This window comes from Bos indicus x Bos taurus, chromosome 12, assembly GCF_003369695.1.
Source record: "Bos indicus x Bos taurus breed Angus x Brahman F1 hybrid chromosome 12, Bos_hybrid_MaternalHap_v2.0, whole genome shotgun sequence".
Lineage (NCBI taxonomy): Eukaryota > Metazoa > Chordata > Mammalia > Artiodactyla > Bovidae > Bos > Bos indicus x Bos taurus.
In genome coordinates this window covers 50559192-50584547 of record NC_040087.1, presented here as the reverse complement: position 1 = coordinate 50584547, position 25356 = coordinate 50559192, and the positions used below count along the sequence as shown (strand labels likewise).

Below are 25356 nucleotides of genomic sequence, written 5' to 3'. Positions count from 1 at the left end.
ATATACAGTGTGAGCATTATCATGTTCATGAAAATGTCAGGAGAAACGCTGAAGCCATTTACAGATAACTTTTCATTTTATTAACATTTAGAGTACATTTTCTCTCTCTCTTTCTCTCTAATACACACACAAACATATGCACAATCGTTATGTGTTCAGACTCAAGTCTTTTATTTTCAGGAACATTGAAAAAATTAACTCAACATTTTTTGTTTACTGAGTTAACTTTTTCGTACACTTAACAGTGGGGGATTATTTTTGAAGTCACACAGATGGAAGACAACTTCATGTGTTTTAGTTTAGAAGCACTCTGTGTCTGATGCAATTGAGACATTCTCTTACTGAGTGCTTGCAAAATACTGTAGGTTTTTGGTGTCTGTTCCATGTGGATGGTTCTGTAACTTTCTAGAAAGTTAAACTTTCTGAACCTCAACCTTCTTACTAGTGACAGAGGAATGGTAAGGATTATTAAACTTTCAGATTATATGCATTTCATAGATAATGAGAAAAATTACCTACCTGAAAGCTGGTGTCCTTTTCTTTATCCTAAAATGTAGGTCAAGAAATTGACCTAAACCTGATGGAATCTGACTTCTTCTGAATGTCATAAAAATTTAATTTGTGTATTGCATAAGAAACACTGTGGTTGCTATAGCAGAATCAGTTCAGTTCAGTTCAGTTGCTCAGTCGTGTCCGACTCTTTGTGACCCCATGAATCACAGCACGCCAGGCCTCCCTGTCCATCACCAACTCCCAGAGTTCACTGAGACTCACGTCCATCAAGTCAGTGATGCCATCCAGCCATCTCATCCTCTGTCGTCCCCTTCTCCTCCTGCCCCCAATCCCTCCCAGCATCAGAGTCTTTTCCAATGAGTCAACTCTTCACATGAGGTGGCCAAAGTATTGAAATTTCAGCTTCAGCATCAATCCTTCCAATGAACACCCAGGACTGATCTCCTTTAGGATGGACTGGTTGGATCTCCTTGCAGTCCAAGGGACTCCCAAGAGTCTTCTCCAACACCACAGATCAAAAGCATCCATTCTTCGGTGCTCAGCCTTCTTCACAGTCCAACTCTCACATCCATACGTGACCACTGGAAAAACCATAGCCTTGACTAGACGGACCTTTGGTGGCAAAGTAATGTCTCTGCTTTTTGATATGCTATCTAGGTTGGTCATATATACATAAGCAAAAAAATACTATAATTAGCTATAATTCTGCAACTTAGAAATCATTGCTGTTAATATTTTTAGTCTATATTTATATAATGCACACATATTTATGCATATTTACATAATGCATAGAATTATAGAAATTGGGATCATACTCTGTACTTTTTCACAAATTGCCTTATAATGAATATGTTAAGTATTCTTTATAAGTGATAAATATACTTTTCTGACATGAGTTTAAGTTTCATGCAGTTTTGTTTTATGGTTATATAACAGTTTATCCAGTTTCTTTTTATTGGGCATTCAGAGTGTTTTTAGTTGTTGCTATTATGCAAAATCCTGTGAAGCAGTTCTTCGGGTGTCTTGTCCTGTCCTTACCTGTCTTAGTATAAATCCCTAGATCTGCACATAGTGTGCCCCAAAGTAGCGTGTTTAAGATGTCAGGTACGTTTCATACACTGCCTTCTAGAATAGTGGTGTCATTTTATATTATGTTCAGTAGTGTATGCTGCTGCTGCTAAGTCTCGTCAGTCATGTCCGACTCTGTGCGACCCCATAGACGGCAGCCCACCAGGCTCCCCCATCCCTGGGATTCTCCAGGCAAGAACACTGGAGTGGGTTGCCATTTCCCTCTCCAGTGCGTGAAAGTGAAAAGTAAAAGTAAGTCGCTGAGTCGTGTCCGACTCTTAGCGACCCCATGGACTGCAGCCCACCAGGCTCCTCCGTCCATGGGATTTTCCAGGCAAGAGTACTGGAGTGGGGTGCCATTGCCTTCTCCATCAGTAGTGTATAGAACATGCCAAATTCCCATGTCCTCAAAATATAAACTTTTAAGAATCTGTTTAGTTTTGTAAATATAGTGTAAATGGAATCAGGTCTTATATCATTATTTAGATTTTGATTAAGTATCTTTTTAAAAAATTTTTTTTAAATTTTATTTTATTTTTAAACTTTACAATATTGTATTGGTTTTGCCAAACATCAAAATGAATCCGCCACAGGTATACATGTGTTCCCCATCCTGAACCCTCCTCCCTCCTCCCTCCCCATACCATCCCTCTGGGTCGTCCCAATGCACCAGCCCCAAGCATCCAGTATTGTGCATAGAACCTGGACTGGCGACTCGTTCTATATATGATATTATACGTATTTCAAGGCCATTCAAGTATCTATAAATGAGTGGGCTTCTGGAGTGGACAGTGGTAAAGAATCCACCTATAGAATGCAGAAAATAAAAGAAACACGGGTTCAATCCCTGAGTCGGGAAGATCCCCTGAAGTAGGAAATTGCAACCAGCTCCAGTATTCTTGCCTGGAAAATTCCATAGACAGAGGAGCCTGGTGGACTATTGTCCATGGGTGGCGAAGAGTCCGACATAATTGAGCATGCACACACATGTGCATGTAGAAAGAAGAGTACATTCATGTTTTGACATATGGAGGGAGATGCTCTTAACTCTGCTACATACTATGATTTTGCCTTTCTGTTGTCTTTTTGGAGAAACTTACCATTCTGATAGTTGGGTTTTTCTGAATATCTCTATGTATTCCATTATTTCTACTTTGTTAATATTCTGAATCTAACTCAGTGTTGTCTGTACAGTACAAAGGTATTCTTTTGAGGGTTAATTATTGCAGTCTGTTGCTGGGTGTTACTCGAAGGTTGATGCATGTAATGAGGTTAAGCATATACCACTGTGAGCCACCCTTAGGTACTTGATTGCACAGCATCTTGGCCATTATTAACAAATAGGTGATATTAATCCAGTTTCAGATGCACAGACTAGGGTTCATGGAGGTGGTTCTGCTTGCTTAAGATCACACAGCTACACGATAATGAAAGTGGAATTTGAATATGCTTTTGTCTGGCTTGAGCCCTTTCTCTTTCCATTTCATCACTCGCTACACTGCCTCTTGACTGGCCCATCCAGTGCTGTTGACTGTCACTCTGCTCTCTGTGTGTCTTCGGGGCACACGCCTTTTTCCTTCTCCCTCACTACTTTTAATCTACCTTGACTTAGGAACATAGTCTACAGAGAGTTTCAGTGGTGGATAATTAAGAATTTGTAGCTCTGAGGGGCTTTCCTGTGACTGACTAGAGAGAATGGACTTTGACATTGGCTTTGGTTATTCCTGGGACTTGTTCATGTTTTTTAGCTTTGGGTAGGAGTTTCCAGGGCTTCACAGGTGGTGCTAGTGGTAAAGAACCCAGCTGCTAACGCAGGAGATATAAGAGACTGTGGATTTGGTCCCTGGGTTAGGAAGATTCCCTGGAGAAGGGTATTTCAACCCACTCCAGTGTTCTTGCCTGGAGAATCCCATGGACAGAGGAGCCTGGCAGGCCATAATCTACAGGGTCACAAAGAGTCAGACACGACTGAAGCGATTTAGCACGCATGCAGGAGTTCCCAGATAAATGAGATGTTACTGTGTTTTCACTAGCTGCGATCAGTACTCACTTTGAGTTTTTTGGATCTTTTTTGGGAAATTCAGAAGAGTTTGTGCCTCACGGGTTAGCTGGGATAACCCATGAGACATTTGAGGTAACTCCTGAAGGAATATACCGTTCCATTTGGATATGTTTTAATGCACTTTTAAACTCTGTGTTTTATTTCTGTGGCTGTGAGCTCCTTGCATTTTTTTTAAGGTCTCTACCCACTATCCAGGTAAGTGCATCTAACGGAGACACTCAGCAAATGTTTAATTCATGCAGCGATGTATCCCTTCTTAGAGAATGCCCTTTGTAGGAAAGGATCTGCTACTTCCTGCAGCTGAAAGTGTCACCTCTGGCCCAGGCTCCTGTCCTTATTTCTAGAACCAGCTTATGAGAAACTACCTTTAATGCTAGACAGAGCCATTGTTTTGTCAGTTACCCATTGTTATGAGTAGTGATGGCACTCCTGGGTGTTGTGGAAAAGATACAGAAGATATACAGGGACTGGAAGTGGACTGTAAAGCTGTCAGTGGTGAGTCAGGACAGCAGGAGCTTTAGAGTTCACCGAGGGTTTAAGATTAGTGACTTTCCAATCAGGCTTCAGAGATTGGATTTCTTCCTGAAGTGGTGGTAGAGCAAGGCCTCTGCTTGTGGGTGGTGGGTCCATCTGTAGGGCTGCTGCTGTCCCAGCTGCTTGGTGCATCTGCCAACACCCTTGGCAGGGGTCCCAGTCCTAGGAGGTCCTTGGAGCAGCCTTCCCTGAATGGCTTCCATTTTCTCTTCTACTGTTGTCCCAGTGTTTTTGAATCGATGCGTTTGAAGTGTGGTGTTGAAGAAGACTCTTGAGAGTCCCTTGGACTGCAAGGAGATCAAACCAGTCAATTGTAAAAGAAATCAACCCTAACTATTCATTGGAAGGACTGATGCTGAGCTTCCCAGGTGGCGCTAGTGGTAAAGAACCTGCCTGCCAATGCAGGAGACATAAGAGACCCAGGTTTGAGCCCTGGGTCAGGATGATCCCCTGGGGGAGGAAATGGCAACCCACTCCAGTATTCTTGCCTTGAGAATCCCATGGACAGAGGAGCCTGGCAGGCTGCAGCCCACAGGGTTGCAAAGAGTTGGACACTACTGAAGTGACTTAGCACGCACAGACTGATGTTGAAGCTCCAATACTTTGATCACCTGATGCCAAGAGCTGACTCAGGGAAAAGACCCTGATGTTGGGAAAGATTGAAGGCAACAGGAAAAGGGGGCAGCAGAGAATGAGCTGGTTAGATAGCACTGACTCTGTGAACATGAATCTGAGCAAACTCCAGGAGATAGCGAAGGACAGGGAAGCCTGGCATGCTGCATCCATGGAGTCTCAAGAGTCAGACATGACTTAGCAACTGAACATTCTCTCTATGGGATCCCCTTTCCTCCAACCACTCACCCTCAAAAGGCAGGGGAAGATAGAATTGGTAGACGTTTTCTCAGCAGTTTCACGAAGAACATTGTTAGTAACCATAGGCATGGCCTGCTCATATATAAAAGCCCCAAGTGTGGACTTGTCTGTTTAAAGTATATACCATATTCCCTCTCTCTGTTGTCTGTCAGTGTCAGGATTTAATGATTTTCTTTTTAGGATATTACAGTAAATAGCTCTTTACACAAATCAGGGACATTTCATGAGGATGTTTAAGTATAGTCATATCCTTAAACATATTAGCCCTCTGCTATACATCTTTGTAGTGAAACTTGAGGGATTTCAGAGTGGAATTGAAATTAATGATGTGTGTGTATAGTTGATATTTCAAGGTTATACCTTAATTTGGTTTTATTTACCATTAGTAGCATAGGTTGCTTTTAGGCTTTTTAAAAATAGAAAATATGCTAGAAATAAAGCTTCTAAGTTTTGTTTATCCTGCATAAAATGGTTGTATTATAGAGAACACTTGCTGTGGTTTTTTCTGTTTATATTTGTTCATACTAAAGTCGTTAACCACTCTCTGTGTAACATAGAAATGCACGTACAATTTCCTATGTGGAACAACTTTTGGTGATATCTGCACATTCTTTAAGTATGACTCTGGATGCCTATTAATTAATCTGATACTGAATTTGACTTGTGTATTATTCCTGATTAAGAGAAAATTAATCCCCAAATCTGTCTTTCAGGCAGTAACAGAGAAGAATTTCGAGACAAAGGATTTTCGAGCCTCTCTAGAGAATGGTGTTCTGTTGTGTGAGTAAGTATTTAAAGCATTTAAAAAATAATTCAAAAGCAAAGGTGTGTGTGTATCTGTGTGTGTGCACACGTGCATGTTATGAGGGGTCTTATCCCCCACTCCGTGGCCACTATAGTCACTGACATGTTTTCCTGGTAACAAGTGAGATTTGATCCCTGCAAATCGACACCCCACAGTACCAGATAGTAGGAGGGGTTATCGGTCTCTGTATCTACAGATAGCATTAGTGAAATATATATTATTTTAAATTAGTAAACAAGAAAGATTCTATTATTGCTTGATGGGCCAGTAGTGGTGGATGGTTGAGGAGAAAGCCTTATCACATAACACCAGCTCTCACTTGCTGTGAGTATTCTAATATATAGAGTTGCCTGGTTTAGAAGTTAATATGTAACTTGTTTCCTTCATCAGTACATAGTGATAATTATAGAACAACTTTCAGTCAGTTCAGTTCAGTCGCTCAGTCGTTGTCTGACTCTTTGCAACCCCATGAATCGCAGCTCACCAGGCCTCCCTGTCCATCACCAACTCCCAGAGTTCACTGAGACTAACGTCCATCAAGTCAGTGATGCCATCCAGCCATCTCATCCTCTGTCGTCCCCTTCTCCTCCTGCCCCCAATCCCTCCCAGCATCAGAGTCTTTTCCAATGAGTCAACTCTTCGCATGAGGTGGCCAAAGTATTGGAGTTTAGCAAATTTCTTCTTTGAACTTTTAAGTGGAGTCATTACATTACCACAGTCAATTTGAGTTATGGGCCAGCCATTCATTCAATTAATATGATGTTATTAAGAATCACATCTGAAGCTTTGGTTATCCTAAGAGGCTTGTGCCATGATTGATGGTATAGAGCCTAAAGTGTCTGTTTAATGTAATATTTTGTTCCCCCATGGAGGCAGAGTACAATTTGCCAGGTGGTGACCTTTGAGAGTGAGGGGCAAGCAGGCTGTGGAATGGAAGGACGAACTCCTGGGTGAGGGTGCAGATTGCAGATGTGAGCAAATAAAGTATAAGAATGTACTTAAGAATGTACTAACATTTTTGAAAGCACTTAAGTATTCCAATCTAGGCACTTATGACATACGTATTTATGGAATCTGTCCACAAGCATGCACTGGGAATGTGTGTGCTCAGACTTAGATGATTTTGTTTATCCTTTTATAGGAAGGTTGTTTACAACAAGGATCAGGAGTTACATGGCCTAGGTTTGATTCCTTGCTTCATACTTTCAGACATTTGAGCAAATGACAATATCTGAGCCTTATTTTCTTGTCTATAAAGTGGAGATCAGAGCATCTGATCTACCTAATTCACAAAGTTCCCATAATATTGGGTTGGCCAAAAAGTTTGTTTGGGTTTTCCATAACATCTTACAGAAAATCCAAACAAACTTTTATGCCAACCCAATACATATATCAAGGTTTCTATAAACTATCAAACTTTATGTACATACAAGTTGTTACTAGGTAGATGGCCATGAAGATAAAAGTCTCTCTCTCATCCACTCTGTTGGTAGGTTTCAAACTTCATTGTCTTAGAGCAGTGTTGTTAAGTTGAACCTTATTAAGTGTTGATATTCAACCGTCAATGACCTACAGAAAATGTCCATTTCATGCAATTCTACATAATAGAGAGTAGGACGGTTATATGAACAAGGGCCACAAGGAAAGTTTAAGGGAGGTTTCTTGTCCTTTTCTGATGCCACATTTAGAGTTATTGTAGCCAAATAGTGTTTAATCTTGGTAGGCTATGTGGTCAGCTCAGTTGATCATTCAAAGGAAATTACTTTATCTTGGTTTGCAAATTATATATATTTTAATGTGTTCAGAAGATGGAGGGAAAAAAATGACTGTTAGACACATGTGATCTGAAACCTTAGCTATGAGTATACACTATTTAGAAGCTTGCTACAAAAATAACTTTGATGTCAATTGCAAGCCCTGTAAGTCAGGATTGGGGTAGTTCGGTTTATGTAGGAGGCAGACCTATGGAGCACAGAGGTGTTTTTAGACTTAGGAATGCACGTCTAACAACCCAAATAGGTGATCTTTTCAAAGAGGTCACTTCATGGTTTTATAGTTCCAGTGATGAGTTATTACTCAACACTTTTCTAAAGGTTTCAAGCTAGATGCTTTGCTCAACCACCAAAACCGTAAAGGGTACGGCCCTGACGTTTGAGCGCGTAGACCACATCCATGGCGGTAACAGTCTTGCGCTTAGCGTGCTCCGTATAGGTGACCGCGTCCCGGATCACATTTTCCAGAAACACTTTCAGCACCCCACGAGTCTCTTCGTAGATAAGACCAGAGATACGTTTGACGCCTCCACGACGAGCCAGACGCCGGATAGCTGGCTTAGTAATACCCTGAATGTTGTCCCGCAAGACTTTCCAGAACTAGGTCATTAAACATACTTGTAGTGACACTTAACGGAGAAGGCAATGGCACCCCACTCCAGTACTCTTGCCTGGAAAATCCCATGGACGGAGGAGCCTGGTAGGCTGAAGTCCATGGGGTCGCTAAGAGTCGGGCACAACTGAGCGACTTCACTTTCACTTTTCACTGTCATGCCTTGGAGAAGGAAATGGCAACCCACTCCAGTGTTCTTGCCTGGAGAATCCCAGGGATGCGGGAGCCTGGTGGGCTGCCGTCTATGGGGTCGCACAGAGTCGGACACGACTGAAGCGACTTAGCAGCAGCAGCAGTGACACTTAAGTGTTTTATTTAAAATGCAATTTATGTACCAGCCTGGGCTCTGATTTACTTGAGGTGATTTCCAAAAAATATATCCAATTTGAGTAGATTGTCACCAGTGAGGATATTCAGAGTTGATTTAAAAAAAAATATTTTGATGACAAGCAGCATTGTTAGGTTAAATACATGGTTCTACCTTCATGGCCACAGCAAACATTTGGATGCATGTTTAGAGACAGATACATTGGTTTTTTAAAATGTCATTTAAATTCACAGCCTCCAGAAGCTCATTCTTTGTTTCCTAATTAAGTAACATCAATTTGGGATTTTGTACATTACCAAATAAGTAGTCAATCTATTTAGTACCCAGTATTCCTTAAATGGGGCCACTAAGAGTTGGTCACGACTGAGTGACTTCACTTTCACTTTTCACTTTCATGCATTGGAGAAGGAAATGGCAACCCACTCCAGTGTTCTTGCCTGGAGGATCCCAGGGACGGCAGGGCCTGCTGGGCTGCCGTCTATGGGGCTGCACAGAGTCGGACACGACTGAAGCAACTTAGCAGCAGCATTCCTAAAATGAATATTCCCAAAAGTAGTATAAGTAAATATTTAACTGTGTTAATCATCAATTTTAGTTTCAGATGAGATCCCAAAGTACTACATGATGTTTGTATTAAAAAAAAAAACCCAAAACTCTTCCTGGTGAATTTCATTGTTTATAACCCTGGTTAATGAATGCATTTTAACCTAATAGATCCAGGGTAGATAAAAAGTCCTCGGAGAAGGCAATGGCAACCCACTCCAGTACTCTTGCCTGGAAAATCCCATGGGCCGAGGAGCCTGGGAGGCTGCAGTCCATGGGGTCGCTAGGAGTCGGACACGACTGAGCGACTTCACTTTCACTTTTCACTTTCATGCATTGGAGAAGGAAATGGCAACCCACTCCATTGTTCTTGCCTGGAGAATCCCAGGGACGGCGGAGCCTGGTGGGCTGCTGTCTGTGGGGTCGCACAGAGTCGGACATGATTGAAGTGACTTAGCAGCAGCAGCAGCAGATAAAAAGTCAAGGTAATTATATTCTGTATAAATTTATAACTAAAGAAAAGCCTAGCTGGTTGGTCTGCTAAATGTTAAGCATCATTATTTGATCCCATCATCCTGAATAGTTGTAATTTCTAAGAGGAAAGTAAAACCTATTGCTCAGAAGTCTGGTATTATAAACCTTGACTTTTAAATTAGTGGTAAATATAGCAGGGAGTTCCCAGGTGGCTCAGTGGTAAAGAATCCCCTTTCCAATGCAGGAAATGTGGGTTCAATTCCCGGGTCAAGAAGATCCCCTGGAGATGGAAATGGCAAGTTACTCCAGTATTCTTGCCTGGAGAATCCCATGGACAGAGGAGCCTGGTGGGCTATAGTCCATGGGGTTGCAAAAGAGTCGGACACGACTGAGTGACTAAACAACAGCAACAAAATATATTAGACTGTCTGTCTCTGCAAATATTTTACCCATCTGAGATATCAAGTCTTAGCTGAAATATGATTTAAAGAATAAATTCAGATTTTAAAAATATTCTATAAGAAAAGGCTGACTTCTATTTAGTTCATTGCCAGAAACATGACCAATTCTTGTGAAATATAGGGTCTGCATATTGCCTCTTTAAAAATCTCTAGACATCCTAGTTCATTATCACCATTAAAGAGTTTTCTTACTATTTTATCTAGCAATGTCAGCAGCCTTTTATGCTTTAGTAGTAGTTTGAACTGGCATTCTGGAATATCAAAGTCAGGAGTTGGAGGAAATGAGCTCATTATAGTTTTTTCCCAACTGGCAGTGTACTGACATTTCAGATAGTTTAAACTGGGTATAAACGCTGCACTGAGGTTTCAGACAAGATACACATCTGAATAATGAAGGTAGTTATGTGCATTTATTGCTTTTTAATCTGAGTGGCTATTGAAGTTAGTGTCTTCTGTAAATCATTTTAGTATCATTTAATATGATTGACTGTGGAATCTAATCAGTGGAGGGCTAAAGAATACTTCCCTGGTTAAAGTCTGTTGTAGTAATCATTTTACTGTATGCCTTTGGCATGTAATCTCTCTTGGCTTTATTAAACAGTGAAATGGGAACAAAATCTAATTTGAGGGATTTTCTAATTAGTAAAAGGATTGACAGGAGTCTAAAAGGTGATGTCAGCTCCTTGTTATAATTTTCTATGAATTTTATTCATAGTATCCATTCATCTGTCTCCTCTCTTCAGTGTTTATTAGGGTTCATGAAGACTCCTTTACTATATACTTAAAAATATTCACAATCTGGTCTTGCTCCATGGTTCTGCAGTATTATTTCTCTTCTCTAAATATATTTAGTTGGGGCATATCCAGCTAGTGATGTGAGTAATTTCATAGTCATCTTGTGATAGCAATCTTGGAAATATTTAAATGAAAACATTCTTTATGATCCTTATGAAGTAAGAAGATGTATTTGAAGGTAATCTTACTGGGTGTGTCTCTATTTAGTCAGTCTGTACTTCCCATCTCTGGAATTATGCCAAGTCTTTACTCCATCCCAAGTTAGCCACTCAGACATTGATGCCTTTTTGAACTCATGGCTCACATTGTTGAGCAAACTCTTCTCATACTGTCACCAGGCCTTCCTTTCCCTGATTTGCAGCTTGGAAAGAGTGGAGCAAATAAACATTCACCTATTAGTTTGAGAAATCCTATTTTTGTTTATATCTGCTGTGTGAATACTATCCTGTCTTCCTGAAATGATCTAGGATTCTGTTGAAGATGCTTTCAAAAGAAGAAGGAAAAAATGATTAAAAAATACTCCTGTGAATGTACTATGGGCTACTCAGGTGATTGTTTTAAAACATCAGACGAGAAGAGAACCTGGCCACTTCATTCATGTGAGAGAGCTCTTTCCTCTGTTAGAGTTGGAGACATGCATGTGTTGAGTGAAAGTGACATCAGAGGGTTCTTGGGGCTTCTGTGCGGGGCTCCGTATAATGCCCATCCGCAAGAGTGAAGGCTTTTATTCTTACAGCTCTTTCTGTTTTGAATTTCCTGAGGACAGTTGCATTCATACAACTCTCCAGCTTACCAACCTGTTGACCCTGATCTATATTATAGCCATTTAAAATTTAAGTAATAAGAACTATTTGTTTTCACTTAAAGTAATACAAGTTTTGAAGTTTCTATACTATTTGATAACCCAATAGTAAACAAGCAAGGGCTTCCCAGTGGCACCAGTGGTAAAGAACCTGCCTGCACATGCAGGAGACATGAAGAAATGTGGGTTCGATCCCTGAGTTGGGAAGATCCCATGGAGAAGGCCATGGCAACCTACTCCAATATTCTTGCCTGGAGAATCCCATGGACAGAGGAGCCTGGCAGGCCATGGTCCATGGGGTCACCAAGAGTTGAACATGACTGAAGCAACTTAGCACCCACATACAGGCAAACAGAGATGCAAGTATTGGGAATCCTTCAAGTTCATAAAGATAATTAACTGCCTTCTCTTCATGGTAGTGTTTTACAGTTGCTATCTTTGTGCTCTCTTTTTAAGCTTCACAGTTATTTTTTCTATAACTTATTTCCACATATAGCAAAACATATTTTTTTTTTTTAAATTAGTTTTTACAGTTGAAGGTAGACTTGGTAAATGTCAATTAAAAACTTGACTTCTGTAATGGTAGTCAGTTTTTCTGTGGAAAATTCTTAAGAAGATGGGAATACCAGACCACCTTACCTGCCTCCTGCGAAACCTGTATGCAGGTCAAGAAGCAATAGTTAGAACTGGAAATGGAACAACAGACTGGTTCCAAATAGGAAAAGGAGTACGTCAAGGGTGTATATTGTCACCCTGCTTATTTAACTTATATGCAGAGTACATCATGCGAAATGCTGGGCTGGATGAAGCACAAGCTGGAATCAAATTGCCAGGAGAAATACCAATAACCTTATGTATGCAGATGACACCACCTTTATGGCAGAAGGTGAAGAGGAACTAAAGAGCCTCTTGATGAAAGTGAAAGAAGAGAGTAAAAACCTGGCTTAAAACTCAGCATTCAAAAAGCTAAGATCAGGGCATCTGGTCCCATCACTTCATGTCAAATAGATGAGGAAACAATGGAGACAGTGACAGAATTTTATTTTCTTGAGTTCCAAAATCACTGAAGGTGGTGACTGCAGCCATAAAATTAAAAGACGCTTGCTCCTTGGAAAAGAAGCTATGACCAACCTAGACAGCATATTAAAAAGCAGAGACATTACTTTGCTGACAAAAGTCTGTCTAGTCAAAGCTGTGATTTTTCCAGTAGTCATGTATGGATATGAGAGTTGGACTATAAAGAAAGCTGAGTGCTGAAGAATTGATGCTTTTGAACTGTGGTGTTGGAGAAGACTCTTGAGAGTCCCTTGGACTTTAAAGAGATCAAACCAGTCAATCCTAAAGGAAAACAATCCTGGATATTCATTGGAAGGACTGATGCTGAAGCTGAAACTCCAATACTTTGGCCACCTGATGCGAAGAATCAGTTCTTTGGAAAAGACTCTGATGCTGGGAAAGATTGAAGGCAGGACGAGAAGGGAGCGACAGAGGACGTGAAGGTTGAATGGCATCACCGACTCAGTGGACATGAGTTTGAGCAAGCTCCAGGAGTTGGTGAAAGACAGGGAAGCCTGGTGTGCTGCAGTCTATGGGGTCTCAAACAGTCGGACTTGACTGAGTGACTGAACAACAAATGGTAGTTGTATTATACAGATGGACTGCAAATTTTTCAGGAGTTTTTAAAACATTGTGACCTCAAACTTTAAGGTTGAAAGCTTTGGTCCTGTTTCATGAACTTGCATGTACTATCTACAGGGCTTTCTCACCCTAAATATAAATTACTAAGGGGAGGGCATATACCATGTCAATGGAGGGCCTCTGAGGTAAAAAATGAGACTGCTGTTCTACTGAAAATAAATGGGAGTAATGTATGTGCTAAATGTATGTGATATAAACAGTTTATATTAGATTTGATCAGAGAGAGGTTATTTTTGAAGTAGTTTTTTGATACATTGAAGGCTCTCAGGTAGGTAAATGGAAACACATGTGTTGGCTAGTAAATGTTGAAAGTATAGGAATTCTGGTCTGTGCAATGAGAAGTGTTAAAGGGAACTGAATATTGCAAAAAGGGCAAGCATATAATGGTATCACATCAATTAAAAAGTAGAGTCATTGCCTATATGAGAGACTTGATCTCTAAAATTTTTACATACTGACAGTCATCAGTCAGAAAGTCAGATAAGAACTGTGGGATAAAGCAGTAGTGAAAAAGTTTAGAACATGGTTTATTGTTTAGAGAAGTGTGTGAGACTTTTAGTTTGTATGTTGAAAATGTAATGGTAAACTATATGATTTGAGAAACTCTTGTGTACTGTTGGTGGGCATGGGGAAGAAGATATCCATAAAGACTCTTCATAGTGGGAAATATTAAAAAGAGCTTCAATATCTAAAACGTGGTACATAAAACATTGGTACAACTTTTACATCCCTGACAAGCAGTGCTCATAAAAGCCATAGCACTTGGGGAGATGATGCAGTGAGGAGCTGATAGGCACTGGGAAACTGTGTGGCTGTCCTTCACGCCATCGGGTGGGCACAGGAGTGCCGCCTGCTGATGCCAAAGTAAACTGATTCATATTACCAGATTGCTTTCTAGACCATTCCCGGTGGCTTCCCTGGTGACTCAGACAGTAAAGAATCCACCTGCAATGCGGGAGACCTGGGTTTGATCCCTCAGTTGGGAAGATCCCCTGGAGCAGGGCATGGCAACCCACTGCAGCATTCTTGCCTAAAGAATCCGCATGGACAGAGGAGCCTGTGGGCTACAGTCCATGGAGTCACAAAGAGTCAGACACAGCTGAGCGACTAAGCACACACACACAGACAATACCAACAGCTTGACACTGATGATTTCATCTTGAAACAGAATGTAAGGAACCATAAGCAGCATGGATAAAGATATACATACAGACACATCCAGGCATTTTTACAGAGGCAAACACTGGAAGAAACCTAAGTTTGACTATGACAATCCTCTGATTGACATAAAGGGAAGAGCAGAATTTGTGATGTTACTTAATACAGAACCAGTACGGGAACCCAGAGTCCTCCTGTAGACACCTGTTGCTATCACTGTGGTACTGGCAAATGTCCTGTCACTCAGTGAGATCCATTAGTGCTCTGTTGAGTTCACCAAAAATAAGAGGACTCTGCTCTCAGAAGGCTCAAGCTTTGCCAGGCTCACTTGAGGATGCTTCAGGCATCACAGTGAGGCTGAAAAGAAAGTCCTGTCACCCTGAAATGATGATTATCAGCTGCATTGGTACTCGCTTCTTGCTGCTCCATGTACTTTGCCATCTTAGCATGTATTGTTAACGATTTCTTTGTACTCTATGCTGACTCAGCAGTTTTCAAAATTACTACCACAGGAATTCTAGAAATTAAAGTTATATTAACTTTACTAACAGTCTTTGAAAATACTAAAGTGATCATAGAATTTTGTATTGAATGCCTTTTAACTTAAAAATGTTAAATTGTATATACTTATTACTTTGCCACGAATGTGTGATTACTCCTCAAGGTGCTTTTTATTTTTAAAACATCACAATTTTTGAATTTAGCTGGAGATAATGAATTAAAAGTCTTGGTAAGAAATTTACTCAAGGTAGCCACTCTAAATTAATGTAACTGATAGCTTACGCTCTTGAACAGCATTTGACAATTGGGAGAGAACAATGCGGTTTAACTCATCTGGCAACAGAGAAAATAATAAAGGGGAGGTGTCCTGTTTGGAAAAAGCACAAAATCATTTTTAGCATTTGAGTGAAACTAAAAAAGTTTTTCTGAGCTTTTAAGAAGCTTTCTAAGAAGTTTTTCTAAGCTTTCTAAGAAGATAGAAGTTTTGAATCATTCACAGAAAAATTTCTGTGTTTGAAGTTAGACTGTAGATTTATAAAATACTTGATGATGCCAGGTCCCTCGACAAGTCCTAGGAGATGTGTTGGGAATGAGAGGACATCTTTGTGTCCTCTTAGCACCTTCACTGCTTGGCTGCTCTGTCTCTAGTTGACACCTGTTTGTTGAGCACAGTCTGCATCTAGAAGAAACCTAGGCAAGTGATTAAGTGATGTGTAACACATAAAACAGGGCATTGCTCCTTAATTTGTCAAGGAATATGTAATGTTTTTATTATATCTTTTAAACAAATATTTTGCATACTGATAGGAAAAGTTTGACTCATATGGGGATATATATTTAGAAAATGTAGCCAACAGAAAGATTAGAAATATGTTTGTGTGAATGACTGACCAAATACTTGAAGGTTAAGAAGTTCATTCTCATTGCATTGATATGCTCTTTGATGTCAGTCTTTCTAATACATTTGTAAAAATCTTTGGAAATAGGAAGTCAAAAGATGCCTCTCGATTTTCTACCTCTGCCTCAGAACTTTCCAATAAAAGGGAAATGAGGTTTGGCATTTGGAGCTAGTTCCTGGAGTCCAAGAGACAGGGCATCACGTTCTAGTTCTCTTGAAAGCCTGTAATAACTGAGCCAGACGCCACGTTGAGCTCTGTGTGCAGTTTTCTTGGGAGTGTCACCTATGACTTTTATGTTTAAAGTCAGGTCACATTCACTGGTGGCGAGGTTTCTGAACAGAGGCAACTTCCTCACATCTGTTCTGTAAGTCAGCTCCTTAGAAGGAGGGAGCGGTACGTTTTGGGGAGGAGGAGGAAAAGCAGTAGGTAAAACTAGAGGAAAGAGCGGAGTCACGCCTTTTCGTGGGAGTGTTCTGTCTTGGGAGATAGAAAGTGAATAGTTGTTTCCTAGTTTTACCTCTAGGTGTTCTGGTTTTCATCTTCCCCAAAGAGCAAATCTCTGGTATGCCAGCAAAGCACATGGCCATATTTATGCCATGGCTTGATGAAAGCTTGGGGAGTTGTGGTATGATTCTACCTAGGATTAGAGGGGTGGGATAAGAGGGGTGCAGGGAAATAAAGCGATCCCTTGACTGCCTGTTGTTCCTTGTGCACAGAGGTAGCTTGAAGGTTAGCATGTTATTTGGTTCCTGAATACAGCCAGTGACTTGGAGTCAGTGTTGCCTTTAGGAATTCCACATGTATAATTAAAGAAGGAATGATGCTAAAGCTGAAACTCCAGTACTTTGGCCACCTCATGCGAAGAGTTGACTCATTGGAAAAGACTCTGATGCTGGGAGGGATTGGGGGCAGAAGGAGAAGGGGACGACAGAGGATGAGATGGCTGGATGGCATCACTGACTCAATGGACGTGAGTCTGGGTGAACTCCGGGAGTTGGTGATGGACAGGGAGGCCTGGCGTGCTACGATTCATGGGGTCGCAAAGAGTCGGACACGACTGAGCGACTGATCTGATCTGATCTGATTATGCAAAGGGGCTTCCCTGGTGGCTCAGTCAATAAAGAGTCTGCTTGCAATGCAGAAGACCGAGGTTCTATCCTTGGGTTCTGGAAGATCCCCTGGAAAAGGGAATGGCTCCCCACTCCAGTATTCTTGCCTGGAGAATTCTGTGGGCAAAGGAGCCTGGTGGACTCCAATCCATCAGGTCACAAAGAGTCAGACATGACTGAGTGACTAACACTGTTATGCAAAGAAACTCTATCTGTGAAAGAGAGTAGTATCCTCTCATGTGGCACCAACCAGTCCATTCTGAAGATCAGCCCTGGGATTTCTTTGGAAGGAATGATGCTAAAGCTGAAACTCCAGTACTTTGGCCACCTCATGCGAAGAGTTGACTCATTAGAAAAGACTCTGATGCTAGGAGGGATTGGGGGCAGGAGGAGAAGGGGACGACAGAGGATGAGATGGCTGGATGGCATCACCGACTCAATGCACAGGAGTTTGGGTGAACTCCGGGAGTTGGTGATGGACAGGGAGGCCTGGCGTGCTGTGATTCATGGGGTCGCAAAGAGTCGGACACGACTGAGCGACTGAACTGAACTGAACTGAAGACTATGCCCTCCCTATTCATTTAGATAGACTTAAATTTCACAGAAGTTTAAATTTCATGAAACCTATTTTTCGCCCCAGAAGAAATACCCTAGAAGTTCTTCCTTTAGTTGTATATAAAAATAATTGCAAACAAACATAATCAGATTGGATGTTTGCTTTTTACTGAAACTGTATGAGAATTATCTCCATACTCTAGTGCTTAGAACTGACACTTAACATTTTCACAGTTGACAAAGTAAAACTGCATTTTCCTCTAGTGACACCATATTTTAGAGGTAGTTCGCAGGTTATCCAGAGTGTTGTTTTTCCTTGTGGTTATGTCCATGTTGTACACATATGCAGATGCTCAGGAGTGGAAGACGCCAATCCACTGGGTGTATGTTATTGCTGAGTAATAGCTCTGAAATTTTCTGAGGGAAGAGTCCATTAACTCATTATTGGGAGACATCATTTATCTGTGCTATTTTCCTTTACTTCTACTTCTTTCTTCCTTCCATTGACTTAACTGAGAACAGGCTGTGTTATCATCCATTCTAGAAACTGTCTTAAAAAATTCTCTTGATATTACTAACACAGTAATACAAAAATGGTAAGTGACATAAACAGGTAAATGGACTATTCTGGCCAATGTCACCAGTGACTCAAATGGGTGGAGGAGGAAGTTATGACTCTGTTCCTTTAATAAGGACAACTGATGTCAGACTTCCCTGACATTTTATAAGTTGCCCCAGCTCATATTGGTGTCTAACTTTTTATATCTCAGAAAGATTACACTTTAAGAGTCAAGTTCCTGGAGGAAAGTCCATGCCAAACTAGAGATCAACTACTGTGACTTTCTTGATTGACACTGTGCTAGAATTATGTTTCTGTTAAGTGATGTTTCAGTGTTAGTACTGTGCATTGCAAAAAGCCACCAGTCATAGAATTCAAGAAATACTTGCTTCATAGGGAACAACTACAAGAATTAAATTGGAGTTGTCATTTCTTATAAACTTGCTCAACTCTTTTCTAGCTTTTCAGCTACTGATTAAAGAAAAATATTGTGACCATGAAGGGAGAAAGCCTTCCTTCCTACATGGTTTTCAGTGCACAAATAAGAAATGAGGAGTCAAAGAGGAACAGTTCTAGGAAATGCTTATAGTCGAAGGGTGGTTCTGCCATCTGTGTTAAGTTGTCTAAAGATCTTTGTGTGAAGAAAGTATGAAAACAGAAAAACAGCTTTTGTTCACCAGACTAAGTCTTCATAAGCCACTGTTTTGTAATTTTGAATCCTGTCGAACAACATTCTGAAGGTCATTAAATTGAGACTTTTGTCTTTTTTTATTTTTAGCACACTCAAGTGTATATATAAATCTCTGGAATGTTGAAGGAGTGACATTCCACAAGTGTCAGATTTTTTTTTTTTTTTTTCTGTTGCCCATTGTGAAGGGGAGACCAGTAAATGCAGAATGTTTGATTGTTTCTCCTATATTTGCTTCCATTTTGGAGCTCTGTTAAAGAATAAAGAAAATTTTTTTTTTTTTGTGGCAGCATTATTGAATAGAAAAATCACTGTTTCAAATTTAGTTTCCTGGCAGTGATTAATGATTGATTAAACAGGCAGCCATAGTAGAAAAGCACTATTATAGTATTAAATTTCTACATGGCTTGACACTGTTATCAGAGCACTGCAACAAAAAAATAGAAGTCACAAAAATCTAGATTTAGAACCCCAAATTGTACTCTTAAATTTTAGGTGTCAAAGCTGGGTTTTAAAAATGTTTCAGAATCTGGAGACTTACAGATATCTTTGCAGATTCTGTAACAACAGAAACCTTTTCAATGTTAGATTCTGAGGTAACTGTTACCCTATTTGGGTACATTCTGATGGATTTAAATTTTTACCCAGTCATTCTGTGGTGATAATAAAGCAGTCATAGCCTTGAATGAGTTACCAGTGGCTACTAGTTGGTTGTTTGAATGAATTCCATTGCACCCTTTAAATCTGGCAAAACAAACAAACATTGTTTTTAAGCTACTTATTTATTTTTAAAATTTATTTTTTAATAATAAAATATTAATATTTTATATTCTAGAATATTCTTTCATTAGAGACAGTGTATACTCAAGAAAAATATATGTGAAATATAGCTTAACAAAATACCTATAAATTGTAATTATCAGGCTCAGATTTGAAAACACCGTACAGAATTGGTAATCGCCTGGCACATGTTAGAATTAACAGTGATGAAAGCAACGTAATATATTTTCACTTCTTAATGTTTCATTAGTGGTTTGGAAACAGATAACAGGAGAGGGCAATGGCACCCCACTCCAGTACTCTTGCCTGGAAAATCCCATGGATGGAGGAGCCTGGTGGGCTGCAGTCCATGGGGTCTCTAGGAGTTGGACACGACTGAGCGACTTCACTTTCACTTTTCTCTTTCATGCATTGGAGAAGGAAATGGCAACCCACTCCAGTGTTCTTGCCTGGAGAATCCCAGGGACGGTAGCCTGGTGGTCTTCTGTCTGTGGGCTTCCGTTTATGGGATCGCACAGAGTTGGACATGACTGAAGCGACTTAGCAGCCGCAGCAGCAGCAGCAGCAACAGATAACAACTGAATTTGTTCATCAGTATTGTAATTAGCAGCTGAAATTGAGCTCTGTTTGGGAAATTCCTGTGAATTTTCCTTATGTAAAAATTATACAGCAAATGTATTTTAAATAAAATATATAATTAAGGCAACTATATTTTAAGGTATTAGTGAATATGCCCATTTGGGGTTGAAATTTATCCTTTATTTAGACATTGACTGGTAGCTTCCATTTACTTTAGGCAACTTTTTCCCCCCATTTTTTAAAGTTTGTGTTTTGTATTGAGGTAGAGGCAATGGCACCCCACCCCAGTACTCTTGCCTGGCAAATCCCATGGATGGAGGAGCCTGGTGGGCTGCAGATCATGGGGTCGCTAAGAGTCGGACACGACTGAGCGACTTCACTTTCACTTTTCACTTTCATGCATTAGAGAAGGCAATGGCAACCTACTCCAGTGTTCTTGCCTGGAGAATCCCAGGGATGGCGGAGCCTGGTGGGCTGCCGTCTATGGGGTCGCACAGAGTCGGACACGACTGAAGCGACTTAGCAGCAGCAGAGCCAATTAACAATGTGACAGTTTCAGGTGAACAACAAAGGGACCCAGCCATATATACACACATATCCATCTGTCCCAATGTTATCTGATGGCCTGGATGGGAGGGTAATTTGGGGGAAAATGGATGCATGCGTAGCTACCTTTTAAAACATGGATAAGTTTGAGAAAAAAATCAGTACAAATGATTAATAGAAAAAGGTATTCTTAGGTTGAAGAGAACTAAACTATAATGGAAGGGATTCATAAACTGTTAAAACAGAATCAAATATTACCTTTCTTTAACAAATGTGGAACTATTTTTAAGGACATGTTCTTCAGTGTAGAAGTGTGTTTATATGGTCTTAGAGACCTATTCACTATTGTTGACAGTGCTGGTTTTTGTTTCTTGGTGTATTTTCTTGGTTGGTTGTTTTTTCTTGGGCCTGAAGAAAATATTGGAAATGGATGAGTGACATGTATGTTTTTTGAAAATGTTGTAAAGAATGTGAAACTAATGTTGGCTTTCTTGTAACCGCATATGTTGTTTCTTTTTTTACTTTCAGTTTAATTAATAAACTGAAACCTGGGATCATTAAGAAGATCAATAGATTGTCCACACCTATAGCAGGCTTGGTAAGTAATAAATTTTCTTCAAAACTAGATTTGTCTCTGTAAGAAAATGGGCATAAACAGATTCTCTTATCTGGAATTATCATTGAAATCAGGTTTAGAGTCTTTTGCTCAAGGAAAGTATTTTTGTGATCTCCGTATAGATTTAGTGTCTCTTCTGTTTCTATTCTTCCTGCGAAGCTTTTGTTCTCTTTATTTAGTTTTTTCTTTGTTTTACATTTCGTGCCCTTGGACTTCCTGTGTCCTCTTTCTTGGCCCATTTGTCCCACAGATGGCGTTTGTTGAGGATCGTGTTCTTTTCAAACCTCAGCCTCCATACATTGGTTGCTAGGTGACCAGAGTTTATGGAAACTGTCCAAACCTGATGCATTGTTACATTTCAGGTGCCTTGTGCTTAGGCGTTGCCCTCACTTGGCACACAGGTCTTGGAGGGTATTTGGACCTATCTGCTCTTTTGGTTTCCTACCAACATCCCGTGTGGTGTTGGGTGAGTCACCGACTTCTGCTTCACGTCAGTAATATTTTCCATAAGATAACTATTCATGATTCTCTAGATTCCTTCTAGCTTTAAATTCAGAATTTTGTGCATGAATTTTCTACTGGATCAAGACCCTTGAGAGATCAATAGTAAGGTGGGTCTATATCTTTGGAGATAAATAATTTATAATGACAGATGAGGGATATTTTTCAAAATGTTAGCAATCCCAAAGAATCAAGGCTAATGATAGGAGTCTGTTTAAAAAAAAATTAATTTTACAGAACACTGAAGTTTAAGACAGCTGTTAACTGGAAGTAAATAATATATATGTTATCTTTGGAGTAGTCAAGTTTCTTGATAATACATTCAGGCACCTTCTGTTTGGCCATCCATGTATTTGCAGATGTTAAAGGCATTATAGATTAAAGGTAGCAGTACTAAAATGTCTGGGTTTGCAGTTGGCTTGAGGATCTCATCAGAATTTTGACAGGAATAAGTTGGTGGCAGAAAATAGAAAATATCTGTCTAGGAGAGAAAGAAAGAAGAGTTGTACAGTTCTTTTCTTTGAAAAAAATCACAAAATTACTATTTTCTTTTGAAATATAGGATGCAGTTGACCCTTGAGCAATGCAAGGGTTAGGAGTGCTGACTCCTCATGCAGTTGAAAATCTGCATGTAACTTTACTTTGCCAAAACTTAACTGTTAATAGCTTACTATTGACCAGAAGCCTTACTGATAACACAAATAGTTGATTAGCAAATATTTTGTGTGTTATATGTGTTATACACTATATTCTTACAATAAAGGAAGTTGGAAAAGAAAATGTTAAAATCATAAGGAAGAGAAAAATACATTTACAGTACTGTACTGTATTTATTGATACCATAAGTTTACATCATCCATTTACAAGATGGATCATCTGTCTATCAGTGTGTACATCAATATTATCTCACATGATACAAACCACCATGGATAGTATACATATTCCTAATGCTAGACATCAAATTCAGAAGGTAATGTGAAAAAGAAATTCATATTTATTTAGATGTAGTCATGCATTGGGTTTCCCTGGTGGCTCAGTTGGTAAAGAATCAGCCTGCAATGCAGGAGACCTGGGTTTGATCCCTGGGTTGGGAAGATCCCCTGGAGGAGGGAACGGCAACCCACCCACTCCAGTATTCTTGCCTGGAAAACCCCATGGACAGAGGAGTCTGGTGGGCTATAGTCTGTGGGATTGAAGAGTCGGACACGACTGAGAGATTTAACCCTTTCACATTCATGCAATGATAACAAAAAATAGCACTACGATTGCTTTACAGTTGCCAAGCCTAAACACTAGTGAGTAAATCATTATACAATTTTTATGACATACAGTATTACAGTCATATTCATGATATAGTGTTAGAAACACTGTTACATTAAAAAATCCACTTACTTGTTGTGATAGTCTGGTATGCAGTTTCTGCAATCATGAGAAAGAGAGAGAGAGAGAGTCATATTGTACTGTAATGTAATTCCTTGAAAGCAAAGTTATAAAACAGTAAGAAAACTAACACATAAGTTTATGTTAAATACCACTCACCTTATGCCTATGTAAGGACAGTGTCTATGAATACTTTATGCACTCTTGATATGCTTTTCTCTTTTTCTTTTGATATTTGTAGGCTACATGGTTTGTCTGAGTTTTTTCAAATTGTCACAAATCTCCAAACAATTTTCTAGTATACTGAAAAAATCCAGGTGTAAGTGGACCAGTGCAGTTCCAACCTGGGTTGTTCAAGTGTCAGCTGTTTATATATCAAGTTCCCAGAGCAGTTGGGCTAAATATTAATTCCTTCCTTCTTACCAAGTTGTAGCTCTTCTACTTCTGTCATGACTAGGCAACTGATAGGTATTTTTTTATTGGTTTCAGGTTTGGTTAGGTAAAATACTGTAATATATATGCATATATTGCAATATACATATATGCATGAATTACTTCTAGTAATATAGCAAGTCAGAGATGTTATTTATGGAAAAAAAGAGCTTTGATTTCTGAAGTCTTTCCAGAAAGAAAGATTGTTTAATAAAATGTTTTATATGGAAATAACTTTTATGAAATAACTTCTATGAAAATTTAAAGTGTGAATTGTATTGAAAGTACTCATTCTTTTCAGATGGCTTGAGTTATTCTCAGATGGTTTAATGCTTAGATTTTTAAACTGTCATTTCTTGGATCAATTACATGCATTTTCAATAAAATTAACCTTTGATTCCAAACACCCCAAATATTTGGAAAACTTGAATTGCGGTGGTGGTTTATTATGGTTGGCCACTAGAAGTTTTATTCCGTCTTCTGAGTCTATGATTAGATGAAAGCACCAATGTATTTTATATTTAAATCCAAAGATCTCGCCAAGTATTTCTATTTCAAGTATGAGAAATTCTATCTAGTTTGGATTTTATCTCTAGGAACTAAAGCAAAATGTATGTATGGTACACTTAATAGGGTAATTTCACAACTACAGGACACTGAGTATTTTTAATTGGATTTAGGAGCATAAAGAGTGACCAGAGCCATAGAATTGAGCTAAGCGCATTTGGTTTGAAGTCATTATCATGCATCATTTGACTCTTTCTCATGCTTATGTGTCAGGATGCTTTTTTTCTATCACAGCTTCTTAAAGCCTTAATTTCAAGTGTGAATTAGAGTCCCTGCATTTACCTACTAGGGTGGTTATGAGGATGGGAAGGGATGATATATATATAGTCTGGTCTGTGAATGTTCTTTTGTATCACATTAATTCTTTTAGTAAATACTTGGGTGCCTATTAGGTAAGAATTTTTCTAGTGTATAGGGATATATATTGGCTTCCCTGGGAGCTCAGCTGGTAAAGAATCCACCTGCAAAGTGGGAGACCTGGGTTCAAACCCTGGGTTGGGAAGCTCTCCTGGAGAACGGAACGGCTACCCACTCCAGTATTCTGGCCTGGAGAATAGTATAGTAGACTACTAGACTACTAGTAGACTACTAGAATAGTATAGTAGACCCCATGGACTATAGAACTGTATAGTCCATGGGGTCGCAAAGAGTCGGGTATGACTGAGTGACTTTCACTTTCATAGGGATATATGGGAGAAACAAAGACAAAGACATTACCCCCAAAGAGCTTATGTTCTGGTGTGGGAGTTGGGATTGGGCAAATGAGTTAACAAATGAGCAAGGAAGCACCAGATAATGAATATGCTGCAGAGAATTATAGTAGAGTGACATTTGCTGAACACCTATTAGCAGTTGTATTTGGACTGGGAGGCTTGACCTCTAATAATTCGTCAAAAATAATATATCAGAAGCCTTAGTTTTGGACACTTATAGAAGAAAGGTATAAAACTTGAGCCAGACTCTACATACTAGTAATTTTTGTGTTCAAAATACCTAACATAGTGACTAGTACATACAGCAGATCAACAATTCTTTTGAATGAGTGAATGAACAAGATTTCCATTGTGAGAAGTAATAGGCTCTAGAATTAGGTCTTTCTCGAAAATGATGTATTTGGCTGCAACAGGTGTCAGTTGCATCATGTG

At 39.6% G+C, this 25356-nt stretch overlaps 1 protein-coding gene across 8 annotated transcripts in view; it reads left to right on the top strand.

Moving 5' to 3' along the window:
• Positions 1–25356, top strand: part of LMO7 (LIM domain 7) — a 219791-nt gene that overhangs the window by 68436 nt on the left and 125999 nt on the right. For all 8 annotated transcript variants that reach the window (XM_027557716.1, XM_027557704.1, XM_027557711.1 and 5 more), the window contains exons 2-3: positions 5764–5834; positions 21244–21313. In XM_027557716.1, coding sequence (XP_027413517.1) covers positions 5764–5834; positions 21244–21313 — 141 coding nt within the window. The remainder of the gene's footprint in view (positions 1–5763; positions 5835–21243; positions 21314–25356) is intronic.